Source organism: Perca fluviatilis, chromosome 5 (genome assembly GCF_010015445.1).
Source record: "Perca fluviatilis chromosome 5, GENO_Pfluv_1.0, whole genome shotgun sequence".
NCBI classification, from domain to species: Eukaryota; Metazoa; Chordata; class Actinopteri; order Perciformes; family Percidae; genus Perca; species Perca fluviatilis.
This window is the reverse complement of record NC_053116.1, coordinates 36,678,055-36,692,784: the sequence shown is the minus strand read 5'-3', so window position 1 is coordinate 36,692,784 and position 14,730 is coordinate 36,678,055. Positions and strand designations below refer to the sequence as shown.

General features: G+C 41.1%; 2 protein-coding genes across 7 annotated transcripts in view; both read right to left on the bottom strand.

The window, feature by feature from the left end:
• The window catches only part of LOC120559042 (serine/threonine-protein kinase 38-like), a 20,569-nt gene extending 16,075 nt beyond the window's left edge, over positions 1–4,494 (bottom strand). The window contains exons 1-2 of the mRNA XM_039800464.1: positions 4,394–4,494; positions 468–605 (exon numbers count right to left, since the gene is read on the bottom strand). Of these exons, the coding sequence (XP_039656398.1) occupies positions 468–598 (131 nt within the window). The 5' untranslated portion in view covers positions 599–605; positions 4,394–4,494. The remainder of the gene's footprint in view (positions 1–467; positions 606–4,393) is intronic.
• Positions 4,495–7,644: 3,150 nt separating this feature from the next.
• dennd2da (DENN/MADD domain containing 2Da) overlaps positions 7,645–14,730 on the bottom strand; it is a 56,327-nt gene continuing 49,241 nt past the window's right edge. For all 6 annotated transcript variants that reach the window (XM_039801015.1, XM_039801013.1, XM_039801014.1 and 3 more), the window contains 4 exons: positions 13,386–13,436; positions 11,239–11,320; positions 10,896–11,141; positions 7,645–9,145 (listed from right to left, as the gene is read on the bottom strand). In XM_039801015.1, coding sequence (XP_039656949.1) covers positions 9,078–9,145; positions 10,896–11,141; positions 11,239–11,320; positions 13,386–13,436 — 447 coding nt within the window. In that variant the 3' untranslated portion in view covers positions 7,645–9,077. The remainder of the gene's footprint in view (positions 9,146–10,895; positions 11,142–11,238; positions 11,321–13,385; positions 13,437–14,730) is intronic.

The following is a 14,730-nucleotide window of genomic DNA, read 5'->3' as shown; positions in this document are numbered from 1 at the left end:
TATTTTGTGTAATCTCGGCTACATTGAAAATGAGGCCTTGCCCTCAATTGTACCTCCGAGAACTAAATAAAGGTCATCATCATCATCATCATCAGAGTGAAATCTGTTTAAAAAAACAAAACAGAAAATCTCTCAGCCTCCCTACTAAACCAACCAGTACAATGATGAGATGTAAGTTGTTACAACAGGAAGTGGTCTTGCCTCAACTTAATTTAGACATAAGGTACATCCCCAATGAAAAACAAATAAAATGTAAATGTTTATATATGTGTGTGTGTGCGCTTGTGTATCAACTTATGAGCAGAAGCAGAAGTCCTGTATCAGTTTCCCTGTGAATGGTTGAATGTTTTATGGAATAACAAGATCATGCGCCTAAAACCTCAGTGTGAGGAGCAAAGCTAACCCCAACTGCAAAAGGAAACCACTGAGCAGCCACAGAAGGACTTAGATGTAGATCTGAAACTTACCTCATCTCCCTCTCTTCGTGCTGGGCGATGAGGTTACTGTAGAAGTTCTCCAGGGTCACTTTGGCCATAGTGACCCGCTCCTTGGTGTGGTTACTCATGGAGGAGCACGAGCTCGGGCCAGTCATTGCCATGCTTTACCTGGAACGACACACGGACAAAGTCAGCGGCGAGAACGGAGCGTGTCCGCGGTAAAATGTCTCACTATGTGGCACAAAATGCTTAGCCTAGAAATCTAGACGCACCCTAGCGGCAGTGAATGTAATTTGCAGCCAGGGTCAGTCTAGCAACTCTCCGTTGGCTCGCGAGCTGGAAAAACCAAACTCTAGTCAGGCCAATCACATCGTGTATAGAGTCGGTGGGCGGGGCTTAACATAATGACATCAGAGTTGCGATGGATACGGCAAAAGTTTAATCTATCTATCCATCCATCATCTGGACGTTCCGACAAAATCTTTGATATTATCCCAAGTTTTAAGTCTTGGTAGTGAAGTTAAATCATGTAAACACTGTCAGCAACCAATGGGTGCTCTCCCTCCAGCACAATACAGGAAGCAGCAAACAGCTAGAGCCAGTGTTGTTTATGGTTGCTATGACGCCACGCTAAGCTAAACGCTAAAGAAGGAAAGTTGCCGATTTTCAACCCCTCTGATGCAAGTCAATCAACGGAGATTTACATGGACCTCTGCGTACGGCCGCCATTCATCAGCATGTACGGCAGAACAGAAAATCTGCAAACTTTCCCTTTAAGTTACCAGCTAACGTTAGCGCTAGCTAGCTTGGTTAATTATTTCAAAACAAATCTACTGTAGCTCAGTTTTCTGTCACAGAGAGAAGAAACTAGAACATATTCACATTCAACAAGCTGACATCAGAACAGTTTTACTTTTCTTTCTTAAAATGTACTCACACAGATTATTCGATTATCAAGATAGTTAGTGAATAATTTAATAGCTGACACAACTAAATCGGTAAATGTTTGCAGCTCTATTTGATTACATGGGGAGATTAAATTCACGTGTTAAGAACAATGTAATCTCTGTCACTTTCTTACCATCTCTTGTTCACACAGAAAATAAAATCAGTTTAATAAGCCAGGAAACCATGCCAACTGCATGAAGTAGCGTGGGATCAGGGGAGTTGTTGCCTTCATCAAATGTTATCTCTTTTTATACATCTCTATTAGGCTTAATCTAGAAACATATTCAAACTCAGCTGACTTCAAAACCCCATCTTTCTCTAAGAGACATTAGTGCTTGCACAAATCAGATTTCGTCATCATTTCTTCATAACGGCACAATGTTATCAACATTTCTCTGCTCACACAGCAGAGCAAGGCCGCTTTCCTTCCTCTTTTTCTGGGTCAACAGTCACCTCATTTCATAGTTGTTCATTGTTGTCAATGTCTGAGTGCTCAGCTCCGTTAGTGTTGTAACATCCAACCCTCGCAGTGTACTCTGCTGCTGCGTTAATCTCTCTGTTATCCCATCCCACCTTATGCCTACAATAAACTAAAAGACTGAGAAAACTAAAGTCTGACACCATCTCACATCTAAAGACAATATGTCATAAAGTCACTGAGTTTTTGGGGATCTTGCAGGGTCACCATTTGGATGAGAGGCTGGTTGCAGACGCTTCGGTCCATGTATTTTTCTTTGGTGCTGGCTAAAACCTCTTTGGGGGGCGCCAACACTTTCTGTGTAGGAAAAACCCTGGTCCATTTAAAATGTTGCCACACAGCTAAGAGAAAAACACTGCACCACTGACGCATAATGCTGACCTTACACCAAAACGATTTTCAAGCGATCCCACTGTCGCAGACAAATTTCCAATATCGGAATGAAATCCTGAGTCTTGCGAGAGTCGGGGCGCTCCTGTCGTCTCAATAGTTTGGTGTAAGGTGGTCATAAAACTCAGTCCGAGTCAGCCCTTGTCCCGTCTGGACGTTCCAACAGAATCAAATCGGTTTGATATTATCATAAGTTTTAAGTCTTGGTAGCAAAGTTTTCACCCTTTTCTGACATTGTATAGACCATGCAGATAGTTGTAAGTGCATATTCAGACTATGAGACATAGGCTTAGGATATTAAGTTAAGTAGGATACTGAGCTAACATAGACAATTCAGACAATAGCCCAAAAGCAGCTATTGACTAAAGCCACCAGTATCCTAAAAAAAGACTCCACCCACCCACCCACCCATGTCACAGCCTGTTCTCTGATACCGCAGCCTGCGTTGCAGCACGACAAGACAGAAAAACGGCTCTTACCCGGCTTCTACCAGACTACTAAACTCAACACCACTAAACTGTGCTTTACTATGCAAATACAGTGCAATACATCACATAGTCGCCGGAACAAATATTCTGCTGGAAATAAATAAATAAATAAATAAATATATATATAGAGCTCCATTTATTACCCTGTTTGTGTGCGTTTTTAAAAAGGAGCCATGCTCGTAATTCATGCTTTGAATTTCTGTGTTGTGCTGAATGACAATGAAAGGAATCTTGAAATCTTGAATTTGACTTAATGGAAAGCATGTTGAAGAATCTGTTGGAGTGTTATTGGTCAGAATTTGGCATGCCGGCTAAATTACAGACACTTCAAGAAGCATTTTCATATTTATTTTTTAAAGATTATTTTTTGTTTATGTGCGCCTGCTCTACCCACTGAGGTTTAAGCCTTGACGCAGAGGTCCAGGGTTCGAGTCCGGCCTGTGACGACTTCCTGCATGTCTTCCCCCTCTCGCTCCCCTTTCTCACCTAGCTGTCCTGCCCATTAAAAGGTGGAAATGCCCCCCAAAACGTCGAGATATATAAACGATCTGACGAAAAGCTTCTGGCTTCAAGACGGTCTCATTCTCAACAAGTATTGTTGTTGAGATGTACGGGATTCCTTAAAAAAAAAAACATCCCGAAGCACGTGTGATGGGAACAATCCATTAGAATAATTAATAATAATAATATTAATAATTAACATTTGCTCCATAAATTGATACAGAAATGACACAAATTGTTGCATAAAAATCCACCAGAATGCAGGAAATTAAGTGTTTCAATACTGAAACAAAAACGACGCCCTTAACGGACGATAAAAGAGTAAAAAGTATTTAGAGTTACGAGTAATATCGCGAGAGCTTATCGTCTCCATAAAAAACAAACAAGACAGACAGTGTTGGAGGTTATTTACAAAACCGGAATGATTAAGTTTGGCTGGTTTTTTCCAGCTCCTGTCCAATACAGACTGGCCAGTCGGATAGTGTAAACAACACGTAGCTACCAAAAGTGGTTAGTTTCGGTTGCAACGAGACGTTACCACAGTGCCATAAACGAACGTTGACGTTACCGAAAGAGTAACGTAAAAGAGAGCAATTTACCTCGACACTTAACGTACTTTTGCGTAACCTTGGTTACAGTTTGGTTCATAATATAAAGTCCGCGTAGTTCCCGTTAACCCATAGCATTATAAACAAATGCTTTAACGTTAACCTGCTAACATTAGCTAGTTAGCTAGCTAGTTAGCTATTAAAGTTCTTAGCTGCATCAAGTCAGGCAGAGAAAGTATGATTAACACCGGATATTTCCTTCAAAGTTAAACTGTCATGTTTATAGGAAAGACTCTTTCATCGCATATTTGTTATTCTGAGTTTTATTTTGAAAGCCTTACCAGAAACTTACGATATCCGTTTTCACGAATTTGACAACTTGAAGTTACCCAAAGCGAAAAGCTAAGGAAAAGTTAGCTGGTAAACGTTAGCTACTTATCTGCTAAACTCCTTTGTTTGAGTCCTTTGTTTTTAAATAAACCATCATAAAACAGGGCACGTTAACCGTCCATTTAGTACGATAATTAACTTAAGAAAAAGTGCAACATATTGCCTCCTAGTCCTTTCATTCTGTGCTTTAGTAGTTGGTCTTTGTTCACTTACCTTGGTCGAAGGTGCGGTATCTGCCGTCTCTTCCTCTGCTTCGCCAAGGGTTGCGTCACCACCTGCTTGAACTCAGCACGCCACCTAGTGGCCAGTTGATATCACTTCAACCGCAGAGCAAACAGCACCGCCCATAGATCTGATATATAAGGCGGGGTCAGACCATAGACCGTATCAGACAAGGTTGCTCTATTTCCCCCTTTTCATATACTTTAGTTGTTTCTATTCATCCGCACCTTACTCATCTGTATATCTGTGTTTATATACTGTCTGTTTATATAAGGGTGTTTATTGTGTAAAGCTGTTATTATTATTATTATAACTAATTCAGTTTTTTTCTGTTTCTTATACTTTATGTGTATTGTTTCCCCTATGTCTACTTATTGTGTATTTGTGTTATTCTGATGTGTGTAATTTTTTTTTCTTTTGAGCTGCTGTAGCACAGGAATTTCCCCAGTGTGGGATTAATAAAGTTTCTCTTATTTTATCTTGCACTTTTATCCCTAAATATTGCACATTATCCAGATTGTAAAGGCATTTCTATATTCATTGGGGAATTAAGAATTCGGCGGCCGGTAAAAACCTCCTGAAAGATGAAGACCGAAGGAATCCTAACTGGAAGGAGCTGACTGCAGTGATGGCAATGGTGATGACTAATGGCAACAACTCCCGTTTCTTAATTTCTCCATTTCTCCATTTCTCCACACACACTGGTGACTGTAACACTGATCTCAGCTTCCCAATACAACACTATCATGTCTGCAGGTTGGTAATTTGATTCTAACCGTACACTTAAATTGTTGAAGAAAAATATAAATTGTAGAATCATTTTATTGCTACTAAGAGATTAAATCAATCAGAATTTTCCAAAAAGTATGGGGCTGTTTTCATAAATATGTTCCTGTTTTATTGATTTGTGTGTAATAGAGCTACATGATATGAGGAAAATATCTAATTGTGATTATTTTTGACTGATGTTGCGATCGCGATATGAGTCACGAAATTGGAGGGCATGATCGTTTTTGTATCATTATTCTCATTTTCATTGAAAATTATTAACATTGAAAAAAATGTAAATGATTGTTGAAGAAATATAAATTTTTATATGCATTATATAATTATAATTATATAATAATGATATTATATTTGTGATTTTTGTGAGGATCTGTACCAAACAAAGATTTGTTTCTGTAGTCTGTAGGATGTGATTTGTAGTCCGGGACGTCTCTGCAGCACCACAATACATTCAGAACGGTTAGACACAAATTTTGCCATTAACAAATATTGCAGCCCCCTGTGATTTGGATATTGCGATTTCGATACAATTGTGATTAATTGATTAATTTGTGTTGTTCAGTTATTTTGCACTTAATGGCCACATCTGACATTTGTTGACTGTGGAAAGTGATAGAAGTGGCTGCTGGGATCACATTAAGGCCCTACGACTGGTGGAGAGGTGAGTGCTCTGCACTACATGTACAGTATATGAACCAGCAGCTATATGTACCAAGCAGGCTTGTGCACAATTCAGAATTGAATTGAGAATTACTCCTAAATTCCAATTCAATTCTTGAATTGAATTTGAATTGATGTCAAAAACAGGATCTAGAATTCCAATTCAAATTTGAATTAAAGGAAGCAGAATTGCAATTCAACAAAAGTTCAAAGAAATTCATATACATAATTTCAGTGAAGTGTTTAACAATGAAGCTTTACAATATATGTCAGATATGATTGCATTACATATTCTATAAATGATATTAGTTTGAATTTCTTGTACATATTACATTAACAGGAAAAGTTTTCCCCCAGCAATGAATGTTAAAAGCTCTTGTCACCGAACAAATCATTTTGTATTAAGTACATAAGTTTGATTTATTGTAATTGTAATTGTGTGGAACCTGATGGAACATGACTCCATTTCCCAGAATGCTTTAATTTAACCAAGTATTTAAAATGGTTGCCAAACAATTTGAGGAGGACATTTGTTTGAAAGCTTCTTTTCGACACAATTTGATGGTCAACACTGGACTTTTTAAGTTTCAGAAGTCCCTTACAACTTCAGATTACAAACGTTTATAGATTTGTAATAACATGGAAAATAATAGCAGGCCTAAAAGGTCATCTGTACTAGTTCATTTTGAAGAAACAAAACCACAGAGCCATATGCAAGCACTGCAGTGCTCCAGTCTGTGGCTCCATCAAGGCTACTTCAAATTTCAAGTCATCTACAAGTAAGTTAACGGACAGACAGTCTTTTATTTTGAAAACCATCTCTTGATGGTATTATGCTACTGATATTTGAAATCATCAGTGTTGGGGTCACTACTCAAGAACGTGTAATACACATTATTCACTTAAAAAAAAAAAAACCATAATGCATTACCTTACTTGTTTTTCTCTATGGATAGTAACTCATTACTCTACTCATTACATTACTGTAGCAAGAGTCTGGCATATAGCTCATAAAGGGCTTAAACACACCTTCAACTCACAACACAACAGTAACAGTAATATTACTGTGAGATTGTATGTGAGATTCAACACATTCTTCCTGTGTGACTGTGTGGAATTTCTTCGAATTGCAATGAATTTAATTCCACTTCCTGTCATTCAAATTCAACTTCCTGTGGGGCGGAGCCAATTCAATTCAAATTCCAATTCATGAATTGAATGGAGGCCAATTCTGAAATTCTGAATTTTGCACAAGCCTGGTACCAAGCTTCAGCTGACTCTGCAGAATAAAGATTTTATTATTGCATCATCTCGAGAAAAGCAACAACGTAAGGAGCAAATTTAGCATGCATTACTTCATTGTGCTCTTTTGTATACAAATATATGGCTTTCCATACATTTTGGGTCTCACACACACAGGTTTGTGGCACTATCTTTGTGGGGACCGGTCATTGACATAATGCATTCCCTAGCCCCTTACCCTAACCTTAACCATCACAACTGAATGCCTAACCTTAACCCTTACTAACCCAATTATATCCCTAAACCTAAAACCAAGTCTTAACCCTCAAACAGCCCTTTAAACTTACGGGGTCCAGCATTCTGGCCCCACAAGTATACTGGACTCCCGGTTTTTGAACCCCACGAATATAGTCACACACACACACACACACACACACACACACACACACACACACACACACACACACACACACACACACACACACACACACACACACACACACACACACACACACACACACACTCTTAAAATCAGAGACTGTTGGAGCGCAGACTTCAAAAACTAGTCTTTATTTAAATGATTTTCCTGCTCAAGTCTCTCATTCTGCCAGTGTTACACAGAGCAGCAGCCAACATAGCTGTACAGCAATTCACACATTGGTACACACATGTTTAAAGGCAGGGTTGGTAATGTTAAAAAGCCGGAAAGATTTAAAAAGTAGCATCTCCTCGGGGCTCCCTCTAACTCCTCCCCCCCCCGCCCTCGGGGCTGCTTCAGAGCAGAGCTGAGAGAGGAACGCAGTTTTACTTCCTGTCTCATTCAACGGTAAGCAAACACCTAAAACTATCCTACCGAATGTTGAAAACAAACACGACTACGGTCAGACACTGGTGGATTGCTGCAAACTGAATTATAATTTTGGCCTGTTGTCCCACAGCGCAGGGAAACCTGACTGCCTATATTAATAATACCGTCCAAAACGGCAGACATTATGCCACTCAGAGACAGCTTCGATTTACCAGACCTATAGGATTCTATTTAACAGAACTAAATATTATTGTGGTGGTGTGGAGGGAGTGTGGGGTGGATGTGGTGGCTCAGGTGAGCAGGTAGGGAGGGACTGATTGCTACAGCTGCAGTGAGTTGTCTAATCATGCTCTCCCTTTAAAGCAGTAGTGAGCCGGAGCAAGCTCTTGATGGCCGACTGTGAGAGAGGAGACGTGGACACGGTGTGGTGGGCTGGACAGCGCAAGTTTTGCCCTCGCAGACCGAGAGCCTCGGGCCAAGTGGGAGCGAGGGAGCTCCAGACGGATTGTGGGACGATTCATTGCTGATGCGTACCTCAAATAAAGAGCTGTGGCAAATATTCCTCCCTGTGTGTTTGTGGTTCGCTGTGAACAGTGGTCTACAGCAGTGGTACTGCTACAATTATATCGGTCGGTTCAATCCCCAGACCGGACAGGATATAATCTGGGTGGGGAAAGTGAAAGAGCAGCGCTTGTCCCCTCCCTCATTACCACTGAGGTGCCCTTGAGCAAGGCACTTAACCTCCAACCTGCTCCAGTGTGAGCTGCTCAGTGGCTCAGCAGATCAGACTGTGGTTGTACTGGTTGCAGCTTCCAGGTATGAATGTGGAACTGTGTGAATGGGATCAGGGCGTGAAAAAAACAACCAATGAAACGCCTCCTTGCCCCTGCAGTGATTGGTGGGCGTTGTTACAGGGTAACCCTGTAACAACGCTACAGCTACAGGCGACGGATGCTTGTCGTTCCTTTTTCAGAGCCCAGAAGTTATTTATTGCTGCCGTGGGTGTGAAGACCATTTCAAACAATGTATTAAAAAAAAGTGTATACCGGAAATAGTTACCAAGCCTGCCTTTAAAACCAAAACTGATACGGGGCATAAAACACACAGTGCTACATTCACATCTTGTCCTATGGACTCCTTTAACTATATATATACACACGCTGGGTCCCACGCTGACAGCTAGTGTTTCTTTGCCTTGTCCTTTCTCGTCTTCTCTTGGTATTCGAGGATCTTTTTGTGAAATATTCCTGCAAGACAAAAAAAAAAAAGGACAGGATCTCGAGTCAGTGCACCGTACCAACACCAAGTTGTTACACCATGAGCTCAAGTTACCAAGACTTAGTCACTTTTGATAGTCAAATATGAAATGCTTTTGAATGTGATAACTAGAAAGTTAGAGTTGACCAGACTTGAAATTTAAATAATTAAACTGTTTAACTTTATTAAACAACCTCATCAAACTAATGCTAATGTCAGTGATAAAGATGACTTGTTCTTGTTGTACTTATACATCATTCAAGTTAGGATTTTCACTGTTGTATTGTTGAATGCTAACAAAGAGCAGTAACCTTTACAGGGTTTTCCCTGGGTGTGTGTGTGTGTGTTGTGTATGTGTGTGTGTGTGTGTGTGTGTGTGCGCGTGCGTCTGTGTGTGTGCGCCTGTCTGTCTGTGTGCGTGCATGTGTCTGTCTGTGTGTGTGTGTGCCTTTGTGTGTGTGGGCGTGTGTGTGCGTCTGTCCGTGTGCGTGCATGTGTCTGTCTGTGTGTGTGTGTGCGTTTGTGTGCGTGCGTGCGTCTGTGTGTGTGTGCGTGCATCTGTGTGTGTGTGCGTCTGTATGTCTGTCTGTGTATGTGCGTGTGTGTGTGTGTGTGCATCTGTGTGTGTGTGGGTCTGTGTGTGTATGTGCGTCTTTGTGTGTCTGTCTGTCTGTCTGTCTGTGTGTGTGTGTGTGTGTGTGTGGATGTGTGTGTGCGTGCGTCTGTCTGTGTGTGTGTGCGTCTGTGTGTGTGTGTATGTGCGCCTGTCTGTGTGTGCGTGCGTCTGTGTGTGCGTGCGTCTGTGTGTGTGTGTGCGTCTGTGCGTGCATCTGTCTGTCTGTCTGTCTGTGTGTGTGTGTGCGTGCGTCTGTGTGTGTGTGCGTCTGTGTGTGTCTGTCTGTCTGTCTGTCTGTGTGTGTGTGTGCGTGCGTGCGTCTGTGTGTGTGTGTGCGTCTGTGTGTGTCTGTCTGTCTGTCTGTGTGTGTCTGTGTGTGTCTGTGTGTGTGTGTGTGTGTGTGTGTGATTCGTTCACAGTCCTCACCCTAGAGCTGTAATCGGGCCTTAAAAGTTCGGCCCGACAAGCCCCGAGCCCAACAGAATTCGGCCTGAGCCCGACTAGTACATTTTGATTGACAGCTTTTTAAAAGCGCAAATCTGTTTACAGCCCGAAATTACTCAAACGTGCGCACACACACACACAGCTCTTTTACCTTTAGTCAAGAATGAGTCATTTCTACATGTTTTAACATCATTTATTCATGACTAACGGAGGCTATCGGCCACTTGGAAGTTGGAACAAAGAAATAAAATAAGTCCTCCAGAGGCCAGCCTCCGTTTCACCTCCTCAGCATCCATTTTCACGCTAATCGAAACGCATCACCTGACCGCTCATTTACAACCCAGAACAAAAGCCCGAGACCGGCCCGAGACCGGCCCGAGACCGGCCCGAGACCGGCCCGAGACCGGCCCGAGACCGGCCCGAGCCCGGCCCGAGCCTGTGTAAAATGATAGAAATTAAGACCGAACCCGACTGTCGGGTCCCATCGGGTTCGGGCAAAGATCTTCAGCTCTAGCGTGCGTCTGTCTGTGTGTGTGTGTGTGTGTATGTGTCTGTGTGTGTGTCTGTGTGTGTGTGTGTGTGTGTGTTGTGTGTGTCTGTGTGTGTGTGTGTGTGTGTGTGTGTGTATGTGTCTGTGTGTGTGTGTGTCTGTGTGTGTGTGTGTGTCTGTCAGTCCTCACCTTGCTGCGGTCCAGCCTGCTGCTGCTCCACCTCCTGGATGAACAGGTCAAACATCTGCGTCTGGATGAACTTCTTGACAAAGTGCCGCGTGGTCTTGGAATCGATGGCCTTGTAGAAACTTCTCTTTTCAAACACCCCCCGCTCTCCAGCACGGCTGCATTTCACATACGAGGAGTAATGGCCGACCGTTTTCACAAAGAAGTGCAGGAAGGCTTCTGACACCACCCGGTTCATCTCCTCCACCGCTGAAAGAAAGGACCGGCAACATTTGGGACGATCAAACTACGTTTCTGTTCCTAACTCATACACCGGTGTTAGATTTTGTTTAGTTAGTTTACTCACTTAAAACTTTTTGTCTGTTACTTAGTTCCTCTAGTATTTCAGTTTGGAGCTTCGGGGGCAGAATAGAGCTCTCATCACCAATCTGGAAAAGGAAGATTACTATTTAAGACAAAAGTTTACACTTGGACTAGTCTGGATCAACGGATAACCGGCGATGTGTGGTTGACGTTCTCAAACTTTGTTCACTTCGGGAAACAACTAACTTCGAGCTAGCGAGCTACACGCTGAAAAGTTGGATGGTGCGACAAGGCAGCCCTGCTCGGTTCTTTCGGGGAATGATTGTAAAGATTTACAGAGAATATGTTCACAGCATTTCCTCTCTAACTGGGATGTTTTGGGACCGATTGGTGGGATTGCTGTGGACGAAGTACACACAGAGATACACTGGTAAGAGCCAATGAGGTTTAACCTTGTATCAGCTCATTTAAATAGCTCACGTTACTGGATTGTGTCAACAGTTAACTTCATTTAACCCTTGTGTTTTTTTTTCAACGTTCTTGCCGCTTTTTTTTAAGGTTTAAGTTTCTTTTTTCTTGCGGGGCTTTTTTCTTCACCACCGGATTCACCACTAACTCCAACTTATTAGTGCTACACTTATTTTTTTAGAATTCATGACCAATAAATTAATTTAAATCAAAATATACCTATCATTAGTGCAGTTTGAGATATCTTTCATTCAATTTGACTTTTTTTTTTTTATATTTAGATTCTCACTGAAGGCATCAAATCTATGAATGAACACAACATTATGGAATTATAAAGTGGTGTGAAATAACTGAAAACATGTCTTATATTTTAGATTCTTTCAAAGTAGCCACCCCTTTGCTTTTTATTAATAAGGGAAAAAATGCCATTAATTAACCCTGACAAAGCACACCTGTGAAGGTAAAACCATTTCAGGTGACTACCTCATGAAGCTCATTGAGAGAACACCAAGGGTTTGCAGAGTTATCAAAAAAAGCAAAGGGTGGCTACTTTGAGGAATCTAAAATATAAGACATGTTTTCAGTTATTTCACACTTTTTTGTTAAGTACATAATTCCATATGTGTTCATTCATAGTTTTGATGCCTTCAGTGAGAATCTACAATGTAAATAGTCATGAAAATAAAGAAACACATTGAATGAGAAGGTGTGTCCAAACTTTTGGCCTGTACTGTATTTTTTGAGTGCTGAAAGTAGAGGTGTTGAAATTAATCAAATAATCGATGCATCGAATCGTGGACATGGACGATGCCGCACCGATAATCGGCCGGGCCATAATCGATTATTTCTGTTTACAATTTAAAGTGGGCCTAACAACATTTCTGTTTACATATTCTGGTATGTTTTGCACATTCAGGAAGTGCCATGTGCTCAGTGCTGTATAGGTTTATGTATCCAATTTATTTAGTATTAGAGCACTGCAGAATGTTTGGTTTTTGAAGCTTGAAAAGCTATGAATTAAATATCCTACATGGCTTTAATATAAACATGTATTTGACGCATTGTGATGCATCGACATATCGAATCGAATCAAATCGCTGACATGATAATCGTAATCGAATCGGGAGATCAGTGAAGATTCATACCTCTAGCTGAAAGCTGAAATTATGAATTATTTTGACTAATAGTTCAAATCAGAGTAACATATGTTGAGAGAATCTCAGACTGGTATATGTCCAAGTTTAGTCAGGAATACTGTTTTGAAACAGTATTTTTTTCCCCCAAATGCAATAAACCCCCTCCAAATTAAATGAAAGTAGTTAATTGATCATTAATTATACTCAAAGAGTGTTTCTATGGAACCATTCGTGTAATTTTTGTGTAATTTGAGCCGAGGACAACAGGAGGGAAGGAGTCTTCTTTTGCGGGATGCAAATGTTCGACCAAAACAAGTTCCTTCCCGAGACTATTTAGCAGAGACCCAGTCGCTGCGTCCGGAGCTTAGCGCTTGCGATTGGTTCAAAGAAATGCAAAACAACCCAGAGCGTTTTTTTCTTCTTCTTTCTCCTATCCCAGAATGCATCTGTGGTGTAGCCAGAGCTTAGTCCACAGCGCTGTGGAGATAGAGCTGGCAAAACTTGGACTAAATGTTTCCTCTGAAATTACAAAAAGTAGAATCGATAACCAAAAGATGATGTAATAAATGTTTGTAAGGACACTTACTGAAACAATAAATGTCTCCTTTTTATCCTCAGACAAGTCGACCAACAGCAGCTGTGTTACAGAAAGAAGGAAAAAAGCAGAATAAGGAGTCCAGCAAATACACAAACCCTACCAGCCCCTTGCAGTGTTTCCTCTATGTTGATATTGCTGCGGCGGCCCGCCACGGTAAAATTTCTGCCGCCACGGTATCAGAAACAGGGCAGACGCACAACAGGGTTTCCGCTACGTACACCGTGCTCCTTCAGCTGTTTATGAAAAATCATAAAGTCGTAATTACACGACTCTGCAGAGCCGTCTGCTCTACTGAACTCAGGCGAACGGTCATCCGCTCTCTCGCCCCTTTAGGGTGAGCAACTGGAACATAGGGCTGGGCGATATGGAGAAAATCAGATATCACGATATTCTTGACCAAATACCTCGATAACGATATTGCGGCGATATTCTAGGGTTGACAATTGGTGCTCTAACAAAATATCTTCACACTTACATTTTAGATAAATAATCATCAGTAATGTGGACATAATGTCTAAGTGGGGAAAAGGCAAATAATAGAACAGTTACAACAGTCTGGTAAGTTCAGAAAAGTACATCACTTTACAGTGATGCAACCTTTAAAACCAGGAAAAGACACCACTTATGTCATAGCTCGATATTACGATATCCAAAATCTAAGACGATACTCATATCACGATATCGATATAATATCGATATACTGCCCAGCTCTACTGGAACAGTGACAGGACGTCATCAATCGTGAAGTCATGGCAACCAAATAAACAACAGGACGAGTACTACTTGTCACTCAATCTTAGTAGGGGTGGGAATCCCCAGAGGCCTCACGATACGATATCATCACGATACTTGTGTCACGATACAATATTATTGCGATTTTAAAGATATTGCAATATTCTGCGATATATTGCAATTTATTACCTTTTTTCCAACTTCAAATTTTTCCCAGTTTCAAATTATGTCCCCAAAAGAAAACTTTGTCAACATCGGTTTTATCTAAAAAGATAAATTTCTCAGTTTGATCATCTCACTTCAATTTTGTTGCTGCAAAATCAGATTGTCAAGCAGACAAACAGACCAACACATATATAATAATAGATCGATACTTGGCGTCTGTGTATCGATACAGTATTGCCACGGAAAGTATTGCGATACTATGCTGTAACGATTTTTCCCCCCACCCCTAAATCTTAGGCATAGTGACAAACCGCGACAAAATCCGCGACATAAAATCCGCACTCCTGCGGGTCCCGTGAAATATGACAGCTACAGTTTATTGGAAAATAGCATTGTGGACACTGAATTTGATGAATTTACTGTTCATCAGACGGAC